General features: G+C 31.5%; 5 protein-coding genes across 25 annotated transcripts in view; 2 read left to right on the top strand and 3 right to left on the bottom strand.

The window, feature by feature from the left end:
* The window catches only part of LOC124535201 (TLD domain-containing protein 2), a 96,898-nt gene extending 94,152 nt beyond the window's left edge, over positions 1-2,746 (top strand). For all 19 annotated transcript variants that reach the window (XM_047111465.1, XM_047111394.1, XM_047111379.1 and 16 more), the window contains one exon: positions 917-2,746. In XM_047111465.1, the coding sequence (XP_046967421.1) occupies positions 917-1,052 (136 nt within the window). In that variant the 3' untranslated portion in view covers positions 1,053-2,746. The remainder of the gene's footprint in view (positions 1-916) is intronic.
* Positions 2,747-2,755: 9 nt separating this feature from the next.
* LOC124535298 lies at positions 2,756-4,803 on the bottom strand. The gene is made up of 4 exons (XM_047111476.1): positions 4,550-4,803; positions 4,276-4,478; positions 3,425-3,590; positions 2,756-3,173 (listed from the first exon to the last, which is right to left on the bottom strand). The coding sequence occupies exons 1-4, from the start codon at positions 4,626-4,628 to the stop codon at positions 3,133-3,135; spliced, it is 489 nt and encodes a 162-aa protein (XP_046967432.1). The 5' UTR covers positions 4,629-4,803; the 3' UTR covers positions 2,756-3,132.
* Positions 2,813-3,130, bottom strand: LOC124540679 (RNA guanine-N7 methyltransferase activating subunit). The gene has a single exon (XM_047118349.1). The coding sequence runs from the start codon at positions 3,128-3,130 to the stop codon at positions 2,813-2,815; it is 318 nt and encodes a 105-aa protein (XP_046974305.1).
* A 245-nt stretch (positions 4,804-5,048) lies between the features above and the next one.
* On the top strand, positions 5,049-7,707 carry LOC124539687 (transcription factor E2F7-like). Its single transcript, XM_047117015.1, has 3 exons — positions 5,049-5,586; positions 5,670-6,003; positions 6,166-7,707. The coding sequence occupies exons 1-3, from the start codon at positions 5,399-5,401 to the stop codon at positions 6,640-6,642; spliced, it is 999 nt and encodes a 332-aa protein (XP_046972971.1). The 5' UTR covers positions 5,049-5,398; the 3' UTR covers positions 6,643-7,707.
* A 1,305-nt stretch (positions 7,708-9,012) lies between these two features.
* LOC124542287 (prenylated Rab acceptor protein 1) lies at positions 9,013-13,625 on the bottom strand. Of its 3 annotated transcripts, none has more exons than XM_047120254.1 (7): positions 13,413-13,625; positions 12,389-12,491; positions 11,843-11,946; positions 11,562-11,646; positions 11,467-11,472; positions 11,155-11,263; positions 9,013-9,689 (listed from the first exon to the last, which is right to left on the bottom strand). In XM_047120254.1, exons 1-7 carry the CDS (start codon positions 13,502-13,504, stop codon positions 9,589-9,591), a joined length of 600 nt encoding a protein of 199 aa, XP_046976210.1. In that variant the 5' UTR covers positions 13,505-13,625; the 3' UTR covers positions 9,013-9,588. The 3 variants fall into 3 exon arrangements, with proteins under 3 accessions (XP_046976210.1, XP_046976224.1, XP_046976216.1); XM_047120268.1 differs by having other exon boundaries at positions 13,434-13,623; XM_047120260.1 differs by lacking the exon at positions 11,467-11,472 and having other exon boundaries at positions 13,413-13,622.
* Positions 13,626-13,667: the final 42 nt, after the last annotated feature.

Raw genomic sequence — 13,667 nt, 5'->3', positions numbered from 1 at the left:
TATTAATTATTTTTAACATCCCCACGTTTCGAGCACTTTACAGCGTTCGTGGTCACGGGTGGTCTACCCGTTCGGGATGTTAAAAATAATTAATATACGCGATTCAAATCCGTTATAGCTAGTTTTATTTCAAGACTAAGGCTTTTCCAACCCCTTGAGAACGTTTGGAGATAATTTAATCACACTGTTACAGTGGGATTTTGGTGGGTATCCATGAGAATTTTTGTAAATATGCGTTTTCGCCCTATGATTTTTATCACTGAGCACAAAAGTGCTCCGCAATTGGTTTTGATGCATGCATTTTGGTCACGGGGCCATATCTGGTCATGGACTTCGATAGTGTTTTTAACCATTCGATTTGTTGTTGTGTTGACGTGTCGAGATGGCCCAGTGGTTAGAACGCGTGCATCTTAACCGATGATTGCGGGTTCAAACCCAGGCAAGCACCAAATCAAATCAAATCAAATCAAAATAAACTTTATTCAAGTAGGCTTTTATAAGCACTTTTGAATCGTCATTTAATCAATTAAGTGAAACTACCACCGGTTCGGAAAGTAGATTCTACCGAGAAGAACCGGCAAGAAACTCAGTAGTTACTCTTTTTTAACATTTAAAAAATACAACGTCATGTTAATTTAATACAATGATTTCAATTAATGTTGATTCATGTGCTTAATTTGTCTTTATAATTCATCTCGTGCTCAGTGGTGAAGGAAAACATCGTGAGGAAACCTGCATGTGACAAATTTCATAGAAATTCTGTCACATGTGTATTCCACCAACCCGCATTGGAACAGCGTGGTGGAATATGTTCCAAACCTTTTCCTCAGAGGGAGAGGAGGTCTTTAGCCCACCAGTGGGAATTTACAGGCTGTTGTTGTTGTTGTTGTTGTTGACGTGTGTGGTTTCCGTGCAGCGGCAAGTTCGGGCTGTGGCTGGACGGCGACCTGTACCTGGGCCGCACGCAGCGCTGCACGACGTACGGCAACGAGCCGCTGACCACGCGCGAGGACTTCATCGTCAAGATCATGGAGTGCTGGACCTTCATCTGAGCGCCGCGGCCGCCCCTCCTTCGCATCGATAAGCTTTAGACTATCTTATGAAATTTGCTACGAAGATTTGACACTTTTACAAGTCAGTCTGTTCAACTTTGATACGGTCGAGTCTGATTATTTAGTACTCGCGTCGACTCGAGCGGCCGTCGCGCATATCTAGTCAAACGTACTGAAACCCGACCAATGTTTTCATTCTCTGCGAATTTAGAGGCGCGTTCGGATCGACCTCTTCGAGGCCGAGTGCATCCAACCTAGTCAATTGTCGGCCGAGCGTTCGCGCCCGCGAGCGCCGTCCGATAACGATTACGTGTCAATTCAATTATTACTGTGCATTGTTGTTAAGGAAATTTGAAATCAATGTTACGTAGAGATTTATATTTAACGAAGAGTTATTGTCTTTAGCGACCCTCTATTGGTGTCGCGCGTGCGTTGTCGATGTTGTTGTAACATACACCGTGGATGAAATCAAACGTGCTGATAAAGCTTGCCAAGAGAGTAGATGGCAACTGACGTAATCACACAACCTGCTCCGGTGACACCATCAGTATAAATAATATCATTTACAGCTTTCATTTAGTTTCAGATATTCGTTGTCATGTATTTTAGTCTTAATTTTAAGTTAGTGAGCATAATTTATATTACTTTCACTGTGATTTCATTAATATGGTTGCATTTTATTGTCATATTGAAGTGTAATTATTAATGACTAATAATGTAACTTTTAGTTGTAACTTGTAACCAATTCGATTACAAATTTTATTCATGATTAAAATCACAATATTCCTTAGTAAGAACGTACGCTAGGAGAGTACGTTCGATGTATTGCAGATATATTTGTTAAATAAACAAAACATAAATATTTTACGATGTAATGCTTCAGTACAGAAATGAGTAGCCGATTCAATATAAAATTAATTAGTAAAAATTATAACATAGCTATCTTAGAGCTTGATGAATGTAATCGTCATTGTGCTTAGTAATTGTGTCACTTAGCATGATGTTACTCAGATTCTATCTGGTCGTATAATGTTATTTATTAATTATATTTTAGTATATTACGTGATAAACAACGCCGGTCGCTGTCGAGCCGCTCGGACGCGCAGCGGCGAGGCTGGCCAGTCCATGTGCATGCTATTTGATAATATAGAGCGATATATTGCAGAGATATATACTTATCGTCATAATTACTCAGTAATAAAACATACGTCTCAGTTACGACTACTTCTAGCTTGTATCGTTTAGTTGCTAGGCAGAGCGTGTATAGGTTGTTATCGCATTCAAATTATAGACGGTGTTTAAATAATCCTCGATTTTCTTATATGTACACGGTATAATTGCTATATGAGATTACTATCAGATATATTTTTGTGAATGGATTCGCAATGTATCCATGTGACTGTCGACAGTGGACGCGTCGCGGATATTGTTATCGTTTGTCATCGGGAAGTTGTAGAGAAATTAGTTTTCAGATAATATTTATTGGCGTAATTTAATATTACGAATATATTCACTAATGACTTGTTGAGTAGCAGTGAGATATTTAATATTTATTAATTCTGTTGTAATTTCAGTTATTCGATTGATGCTGTAGCTGTATTGATTTCTGGTGATATATTATGTAATTTTTAAGTTGTTAAAATGTAAATCAAGCCATAATAACATGAGAATATATTCTTTTGATGAAAATAAAACGACTTTTATTTACTTTACCAAACTATGTATTTTATGTATAAAAACACAACCGTCAACTAATACTGTTAATAATTAGAATGTCTTGATCGATGAGGTCCATGTGAATTGTTATAGTCGTTGTATCTCCTGTGGTCTGAGTTACTTCTGCTATGATAATCTCTATTTCCACGTTGATAAGGATGGTACTGCCTGTTGTTGCGACGCTCATTTCTACGGCCGGAATTAAAAGGCGACCACCATTTCTCTAAAATCGGTGGTGTAGATGGTTCTTTACTGAAGACTTTCATGAATTCCTCATCTTTTTCAGTAAACCTGTCCTTAAGTTCTTCTTCACATTTTTCTAAGAACTCTCTATCTTCATCGCTCAAATCTTTGACATCCATATTTATAACAAACTGTTCGGGTATTTAATGAGGGAGTTTGTGACTGAAAATGTTTATGAAATTATTGAAAAAACTGTATTGTTAAATTTAAATACATTTAAACCCGATTAAGCAGAAAAATCCAAGAGGCAATCAATGAAAAACTACTTCTTTCAAATTCACTGTGAAATATATTTAAGTCTTCCTTAGGATAAGCAAAGCTATTAAGTTTATATTTATATATCTACCAGACAAATAAGTGCAGACAATCACAAATCACTCAACATATACCCATTAAATAAATAAAATAATTACAATTTTCACTAATCAGATTGCCCAATATAAGGCCAAAGAATTGGTCATGAGCTTCAACTATTTTTGGGTTATGATGCTCAAACATCCAGCCAGTTAAAATCCCACAATCAGGACAGAAACATGGTTTCCAAGAATATCCTGGAAACCATATTTCTTTCTCTTCCCACTGGAATTTAAAGAAATAACCTAGTATTTTCTTAATGGAGACTTTTCAATTTGTTTCAAAAACCCATTATTATTATAAAAAAACAAATTAAACCAAATATTAATTTAAGTCAATATGTAAAATATGTTTGTTTGTATGTAAGGTTTGTCACTTTTATTTCTCCACCAAGAATCCAATACAAAAAATCTTTCACCGCAAGTAAGCTTCACTATTACAAAGTGGTATAAAGTATAAATTGTATTTATATTATATATATTTTTTATAAAAATCAAATGCACTCTTGAAGAATGAATGTTGTTAAGCTACCTATATAAAAAATTAAATTATATTGAATAACTGACCATGGTATTAAGTAAAATGTTATAGCTGAATTTCAACCAGTTCCACTTATCAGAATTTGCTGGCTGGTGATACACAAACTTAAACTACTGTTTACCTATAAATCAGTATGCTAAATATTGGTTGACAGTTTAATATCATGTAATTGATTTTAAATGATTTTCATAAAAACTCAGACCAGCACCATGAAAACTGCATGTGCTTAATTTGTGATTAGAATTCATCTTGTGCTTGCTGATAAAGAAAGTCAATAAAGTGGTGAAGATACAATAAACACTTGTTTGGAGTACATACAATACTAAGTGATGTATAATATTACTTTAGGATGAAAAATAGTTATAGTTACCTCTTCTTGTCCGACGCAAGTACTCTGACTCGACGTTATCACGGGAATTTGCAAAAAACCGTCTTTCGATAACAGCTGCACTAGTACCTCATTTCTATTAAATAATGTATCATTGAATGTGTGCAAAGCCGATGGACTGTGTTTAGAAGTAATTTTGTCCGAAGTTAAAAGGTGACTGCCGCAATAACGACACAATATACCATCTGAAAGAAAAACAAACGTGAATTATTTGTAGTTATTACTCACTGATTACCAATAAAACTGTTGCTAAAACCTGTAGAATTATATTTTTCGCTGTTCTCTAAAGAACAGGAAAAATTTACAAATAGCAGTAGAAATAAAATTGTAAACATTACTATTTCCAAAAACTTCACACTTCGATTATTTTACTTATAACTTTCCTCTAATGTGTACTATTATTACAACTTTGAACACGTACGTAAACGATAAAATGTAAATGATTATGTCAAAGAAGAAGAACCAATGTCAGTAAAATTATTGTCAAATAGACAACTTCGAGAAAAACAATGGATAAATTAGAACTGTAATAATAAATTATTATTAAACTCATATATAAAGTTAAAGTATAGTAGTTTATTGAACAGATATTAGACACTAATGTTTTGGTTATAAATTTATATTTTGTTGTAACATTATTATTTACCTGTTCTTAACTCAGTCTGCAAAACATAATTATATTTTTTTATTGAGTGATATATGGCAGATGTTAGTAAATATATGTAAATAAAAATATGTAATTACCTACTCTATTATATCTTTGTATGAATAGTTTTTTTTAAATAAAAATAATATTGTTGTTAATCGCTGACGTCTGATAAGAAAAGAAAGTGAAACGCATCATATTTTTTTACTTCTGTAGATCGCGCGCATTTGCTACTGTCAAAGTTGTTTATAGTTAGGTTATTAATTGCAAGTTTTAGATATAAAATTATAAAGTTAAAAATAATGATATAAAACTGACATAATTATAGGTACTTTTAGTACATGAAACTTTGTTCATCATTTAAACGCTTTTAAGGAAACCAGCTGGATTTGTGTATTAGCTGTCAAAAAGTACGCGAACATTTGTGCACTAGCATTTTTTGCATAATGTTCTCGCACAATGTATGAAGATGATAACATTACTTCTACTCCTAAGCGATATGCCTTAACTGAGGTCACAAATGCAACAAGTTATGTATCTCCTACGGCTAACCTCAAGTTGTTAACTAATGTGGCTTTGCAATATCCCACGCCGCCTCCGAGCACAGTGCATAGAAAAGAAAAATCATTACAAATATTATGTGATAAGTAAGTCCAATCCGTTCTGTTCAATTAACAGTATAGAAAAAACCATGTGATTGTATATTATAATTATATTTTTACATTTTTAGATTCCTCAATTTGTATCCTTTGCATGGAAATGGCACGGTCGAGATACAGTTGGATAGCACCGCAGCCAGGCTAGGAGTGGAAAAGCGCAGAATGTATGATATAATTAATATCTTAGAGGCCATGCAGTGTGCAGTTCACAAGAGAAAGAATACTTACTTATGGCATGGTGGATCTAGATTAAACTCTTTTTTAAAAATGTTAAAAAAGCAGGGAGAAAACCTTAGGCTATCTGAGGCCCTCAGGGGTAGAGCAGCCAAGCCACCAGCTCCTAAACATAAGACATTGGGAGTCTTAGCTCAAAGATTCCTAATGCTTTTCTTAGTTGAACCACCCGTAAGTACCTGAAAGGTTTACTTTTTTTATGTAAAATCTAGTTTTTGTTAAATATTTCCAAGTTTGCATAAATTTTCTACCCAATTGGTCATTTAAAATTAATCAAATTTAATTTGTTGAAAATGTTATCTTATGTTTATCTATATTTTATTTGTCTTTCAGAACACTCTCATCAATTTAGAAATGGCTGTTAGTGTACTTATTGATTCATCAAACAAAAATAAGTCAACCCTCTCTCCGGAGCAGTTAGATCGGCAACACAAGTCCAAAGTCAGAAGGCTTTATGATATTGCAAATGTGTTTATTTCAATTGGTCTCATTGAAAAGGTATCAGGTAATTTAATATTAAAGAAACCAGTATTTAAGTATGTTGGGCCATTCAAAATGAAAAAATCAGACAAAGTAGTCCTGCACACACTATCGCCCATCACACCTCTTTCAGTATTAGACACACAACAACAGATGACACCGTGTCATATCTTTGCGGGAAAGTCTAAACGGAAATTGGAATTTACTACACCCAGTACGGATAAGCTCGGTGTAACAACCCCACCTCATACTCCGTCACACAAGTGGGATGAAATTCTGCTTGTTGCTGACATGGAACTGAATAGAATTAACAATGGAGTCACAGTGTGATTTGTTTTAGTAGGAGTTATGACACAATGTCCACAAATATTCAAATCATACTCCTAGTTTCCGTTGGTACACCCATTTGAGTCATAATAAATAAAAATATATTACAGTTATCATTACATTATAGTCTCTCCAAAATATTTTAATAATAAAAGGGACTAAATCTATAAAAAACAATAAGAAACCCAAAAAATTTCAATAACTATTATTATTATTTATGTCTTTCAAGATACTTGGATTCTGTTGAAAGTTGACACATGAGATAGCATTGGGTGTACTGAGAACATGCTTGCCATTTGTTTATATGATTTGGCAATAAAATTAAGTATGAATTATGTGTATATAAGTGGACTTGACTGAATGTTTTTTTATATAAGTCAAATGTTGTATACTTGTCTTCCAGGGGATATTTGATTAGGGATATCTTATGACTATTATATACATAAATGTATGAAATATTCTCTTTATTATAATATATAAATTTTACGATATGTTGTTGAGAACAGAGGTTTATCTTTGTCACAGACATCATAGTGCAATTAACATAATGTTATTTGTATTTATTTTAGGAATTATGTAATAATGAATTTAATAAGACTTATAACTACACTATATAATATAAAAAATACGCTAAATATACGAAAAAAGCAAATTATTGAATATTTATAAACTTTTCCAGAAAATGTTACAAATATATTAGTCATTCTGTATTGTATTAATGAAAGCCTGAAACTATTAATCTAATAAATGTTATTAAAATTATAGAGTGCTGATTAAAATATAAAGTCAGTACCCCTGGAGCCCTAGGACTGAGATGTAATAGAACTATATTAAAGTATGTAATAAGTAATATTTATGACTATGTTATCCTATATAGTATATATTTTCGTGATTTTATCCATAATTAACAGTTTATATAATGATGTTTTGACAAAAAGTAAAGAAATTTATGCATTTATCACTTGTCGACTTTGATAGGTAGTTATTATAATGAATTTTATATAACAAAGTTGCTTTTATTTTATATTTGTTCTAAGTTACGTGTAATATTAAATAACTGGATTTTAATTTTGTCTTTTTATTTTTTGTTTGCTGTGACTGCTTCAGAATAGTTGGTTAACTATTAAAAAATCCCAGTAACTTATTAAGTATATATGTTACTGGAATTTTCTTTTTCCTATAGTGCTGTAATAGTACTCTAAAAAATCTCCTCGAGAATGCTAGCCTCAATCCGAGGAATTAACAAATGGCAATTGATTTTAGTTTAAAATTCCCTGGTCTTTTATTTAAAACACTTCCCTGAGGAATAACCCCTACACTTTTCAGAAGTGCACTGTGATCAGTTAAATTGTAAAAATAAGTTTAAATTAAATTTTATTTGTGTAGGTGGCGCTAACAATCTAAAAATGTAAATTTAGCCAAAAAATAATTGAGTAAAAAATTATTAAGTAGGGTTCTTATTATTTAATTCATGAAAAATGCCACCCAATATATATTTGAGTTTTTATATTAATTCATCTCAAAACATTACGATTACTTTATCGAGAGGGGAGTGCCACTATTAAAATTCTACTCCATTTCAATAAATTTATTCTATTAATTGACTATTCCAATCATGTTAATTTACTGTATAATATATAAAAGTGTAACTTTTACACTGTATTACACATATAAAGTTTTAGGATTACTTCAGTAATCATTACATTATATTTACCTACTTCATAGTCTGCATGAATTGTGATTACACAATTCTACGAATTTCAAATTTATTTAATAACACTAGAGAATAAAATAAAACTACTACATTATTGTGATATAAATTGTGGATAAAAACATACATTAAACAATGTTTTCGGCAAAAATATTTATTTATCAAATTTATACAATAAACATAACATACATATTGCGAGTGTAAATTATATATTTCGAAATTAAGTTAGCAATAAATAATTTGAAGCTTAATTAATAACCTATATTTACATTATAACAGACAATGTTTATTTTTGTGCTTTGGCAAAAATAAGGTCAATTCGGAACCAATTTAATTAACAAACGATTTCACTCTACTTTAGCTTTGAAGTATTTTTTAAATGTTTAATAGCTGGCTTTTCATTATAATTAGGAGAAGAGTAATTATTCGGTTTCACTTAAAATTAACTAGACATTTTTAGTATAAATTTTTCACTAAATATAGTAACAGGCAACACTGCCATATAAAATGACCGCAACGTTTTAAGATTCGCACAATGCACATACAGTGCTTTGATACAGTGGACCACCGGTAATGCGACTAACGTTTTGCAGGGCAGGGGCGGACTATCAAAATTGTCGGAATAGAGTACCTATCCTACTGCTTAAGTGTAAGACCCCCAATAGTACGAATTTTTTTTCAAAAGAGTACCTTGTAATGCGACAAATCACATATCCAATGATAAGATTTTTATGTTATACTATGAAGTATAAAGAAGTAATAGCTACGACATGTAGTTAACAAACTAAGCTATCAGAATTAAAAAAAAAAAAAAACGCGTCGAGCATAATAATGGCGGCGCATAAGTTATTCAATCATGCATTATCTTCATAAGCGAAAATTGTCAAAAAAATATCCCATAACAATATACATGTCGGATTACAGCTTGACTAGCTAAGGGCTGGACTACCGGGAATCCACTGTAATTGTGACGTTTGTATAATATTTGAACAAACGAATGACACAAAAAATAATATGAAATATTAGTATAATCTCAAATGTACTACTATTTTTTAAATTTATAGTACAAAATATTTGTAAAAAATTCAATTTAATACAAGTACCTATTTATACGAATTAACTACGTATTCATTAATAATATCGCTTTCGATAAGAGTTCGGCTCGATTGTTGCCAATTTGCATTCGCTTGGTGGGAGAAGCTGGCGGGCGGCGGCAGGAAGAGCGGCAGGTGGCCGTGTCACACTTGCTCGACCATTGGAAACTGTTCAAGGTCGGAGCTCGGTAAGGTCTCAGCGTCAAAGAAACTTGCGTGCAGAGCGACCACGGTCACGGTAGCCCCTGTAATAATAGACATTAGGATTTCAACATGTTTTATTTTACATTACAATCCAATGATGTTCTAGTAAACAGATATGTCATTAACGCGCAACAACTGAAGACTAGAAAACGTCCTAATTGTGACGTTTACCTTTAGTCCTTTTCGTCATAATTATGCCCTATGCCCAATAGGCCAAAGTTATCCCTTTTACTTATTGTTTTTATCAAGCTATCCTTTTTACTTGTAACTAAATGTAAAATAAACGGTACCCGGCGCGGCACACTTTTTTCTATTGTTTAGTATGGGTATAACATATGTTTGTTAGAATATCATTGTTACAGTCACTTTTACTACTATTAAGATTACACAGCTTTTCAGATTTTAAGGCACACTGCCTCGGCCAGAGTCGGATTTAAAGGTCTGGAGGCCCTGGGTCCACAAAGCAGTGGAGGCCCTAGACCAACAGGAGCGTGGAGATCCTAATAATTATATCATGGATTAATGGATTAGCTTAAGCTTTTATTAATTTGAATCAATAAGTATTTCTTGACTGGTATCGGTAACTTTTAAAATATTAAGTAGTAAGATTATTATAATTTGACTATATCTCGGTATTTATAAACTTACTGAAAACTTTTGTGGCCCCCACTTATGTGGAGGCCCCAGGGCAGTTGCCTCGTTTGCCCTTCCCTAAATTCGGCCCTGGCCTCGACGATGACTATAAGACAAGACCGCGTAAAAACCAAAAAATTGTGATAATTCAACTTGCCTTAATAGGAATTTATTTAATTTATCATTTTCCGGTCAAGTTTCCGTGATGTTCCCTTTCGATGAAGTCATCATTAAGATAAAGACAGTATGCCTCTTATATAATGACATATTTTGATTCTAAAACCTCATTTCTGATTGACGAGGCAGCGAAAGAATTGTCAATCGTCATAAGTGGATTTTTGTTACATGATGGATTTTCCGACACGATGGATGGTCGTAAAATAAATATCGGAATGAAGAATTAATTCCTTCTTGATTAATTGAATTCTTATATTGCCATTTGCCGGCTCCGACTTCGTACAGATTATAAGTTATTTTTTTGTAACAGGTTATTAGTTAAAAAATATATTCTAATAACAATAACGGATTTTTTTTAAATTATTTTGTCACAAATATATATTTATTTGTAAACAGTTTATAGTTGAATCTCTCTCTCTTTTCTAAATTAAGTTTTTGAAATTTTTTTTAATCAAAACTTAATTATTTGTCATTCCTTTTTTTAGTTATGGTCAACCATAGTGAATCATGGACAACTTGAAAGAAATGGAAATAAGATATGACTCTTGTGCCTCATAAACAATGGTGATAACAGAAATACACATACATACAGAAATACACACCCTGATAACAGAAAACAAGAATCGTACTTAATCAATAAGTTATATCATTCAATGTTTTTAGCAATAAATAATCAAAAAAAATATTTCATCTTACCTAACACCCAAAACAGGACCGCGCCGGCACCCGCTAACCAACAAAGTGCCATAGATCCAGCCGCTGCTACTCCATACTGCTGAGTCTTACTCAATTCCCAACCACCAATCTAAGATTATGGAAAGAGTTATAGAAAAAAGAAAGAGATATAATAATTCAATTATAATTTTAATTTTATGTTATAGTTTTTAGTCCACATTACTTTGGATGAAGAAGACACAAAGGAAATTTATATATCATTGAAATGTGACAAGTGATCAAAGAGAATGCAGTATAAAATATAAGTGTTGTGGCTTGGTCGGTATAACTTACTTTAGGCTGAAATTTAAATTTACTTGTTAATAACATTTTAAAGTTAATAAAGTTAGGTTATGATTAGTGATGATATATATTGATTTTCTCTATACCTTCCAAGTGTTAGGTCCTGAGGTAAGTTTCCGGTATCCAAAGAAGCTTGCTACCATGGCAATCAAAAGTAATGGTGAGGTTATTCTGAAATTATTATTAAATTATAAATGTTAGGTACTACTTAATAAATAATAATAAAAATGTAGATATTGTGGATTATTCTTGATAAACCTACTTAATGGTATTATTTAAATTGAAGGGTAAATATATTAAACTTCATTCAGGATATCCTTCATACATATCATACAATTCTACATAAAAGAAAAATTAAATTACTCACAGACAATAAGCAAATAATCCCAAAAACACTATAAGGTAATTTGCTTGAAAATATTCGACATTACGATAAAATCTTCGTGTTAATCTTGGTAGGGAGGCTGGAACCTGCGAAAGAGTGTTATAATTAGTAAATAATTGTCATAATTGAGGGAAACTCATGATTTTATTTATTATCTATAAAAAAGTTTAGAGAAACTTTAAATACTTATTACTTTAAAGTACTAAGCTTTTATTAGAAATTATACTTGGCTTTGACAGGCTGCCGCAGGTCTAGATTTTTTAAGACATTAATTTTTTTATAACAGAACTAGGCTGGTAATTCATGATCAATATACATTAAAATATGGCAAATAAACATGCACAATAAAAGCTATATATTTTGCTTTAAATCAGACTTTCAGTAAAGTAAAACAGTTCAGAAATTTACATATTTGAGATAATTTTTCTGTACATATCCAGCATATTATATAAACTTATGAAACATACATATGGAGCTAATTAATAATTAATTACTATAGCAAAGCATATGGTATGGAATATACTGTACTTTGAAGTTCTCAGTGGCAACAAATTGTGTCCAAGCTCTGCGTGAAGATAACACTCCCATTACCAAGGCAGGGCCTGCACCACTCCGGACATGTTGAAGCAATCTTAAAATTACACGTTAAATAAATTATTATACTACAATTTATTTAAAAATGTTTGATAAATGAATAAATGGTTAGTAACAAACAAATTTAAATAAAAACTAAAGAAAACAAATATGAATTTTACTAATAAGTAACTCATTTAAAAAAAAGCTCTCTTGTGCTTTTTATGTGAAATTTGATGTGGAGAATATGACAATTATTAGTTTTTTATTACAAGACAATTTTCATTGGTTTTTGGACAATCAAAAATCTAAATACAATAAAAAAATTTTAAAACTCTTGGTGTGATATACATGATTACAAATTAAATGTCATTTCATTACAATTTATACGAGTCATATGAAACTCTATGAACATAATATTTCAAAATGCTACTAGGTTTTATGTAATTTGGATTATAATATGAAATCTATTTAAGCTATTGTTAAATGATTTATGGCTTTTGTTATTTATGTATTTGCTTTCTTAGCTCATTTTTTTTCATATACATATTTACAAAAATATCCTTGATGTACTAACAATTAATTATTTGTAAATGTTTGTCATCTCCAACTGTATCTTTGCAAGTGGTATTCACTTTAATAGGTAATGCATTTAGTTTTAAGTTGTATTAAAATTGTATACCTTTGTACATGTTGATGTATTTACCACTGGTGAATCTTAAATAAATAAATAAATAAGTATTATTTCCCACTAAATATACACAACCCATAAATCTGATTAATTAATGCCCTTCATCTAATGTACTGCTAACTATGAAACTTAAGCTAATATTAAATAAATATATTTTATTTTATATGATTTGCCTAATGTAATGCAATGAAATGAATATGAAAATTATAAGCCATGACAAAATAAAATCATTTAAAAAGCTTAAATGATAACCACGTAGCATTCGAATAATTTGTTAGTAAGACTTACAATTCCATTTCATTCACATACTTTTGTAATCCCTTCTTTTCTGTAGTAGCATTAATTTCCCCCGACAGATCAATATTTACATTTTCAGCCATTTTCTGTTTTTTTTTTTGTTTATACTGTTTCTTTCCTTAGAAATCAAGACAAAAATAGTAGGTATGTAACGTAAATACAAAATATCGTAAGTTTGTCAAATGTCATTCGACATGTGAGATGTCAGTTTTTTTTATTACCTTGTGTTTTCTGTCAGTTGCTAAT

The sequence above is a fragment of the Vanessa cardui genome, chromosome 2 (assembly GCF_905220365.1).
Source record: "Vanessa cardui chromosome 2, ilVanCard2.1, whole genome shotgun sequence".
Lineage (NCBI taxonomy): Eukaryota > Metazoa > Arthropoda > Insecta > Lepidoptera > Nymphalidae > Vanessa > Vanessa cardui.
Note: the sequence above shows the minus strand (reverse complement) of the source record. Positions and strands in the feature narration are given on the sequence as shown.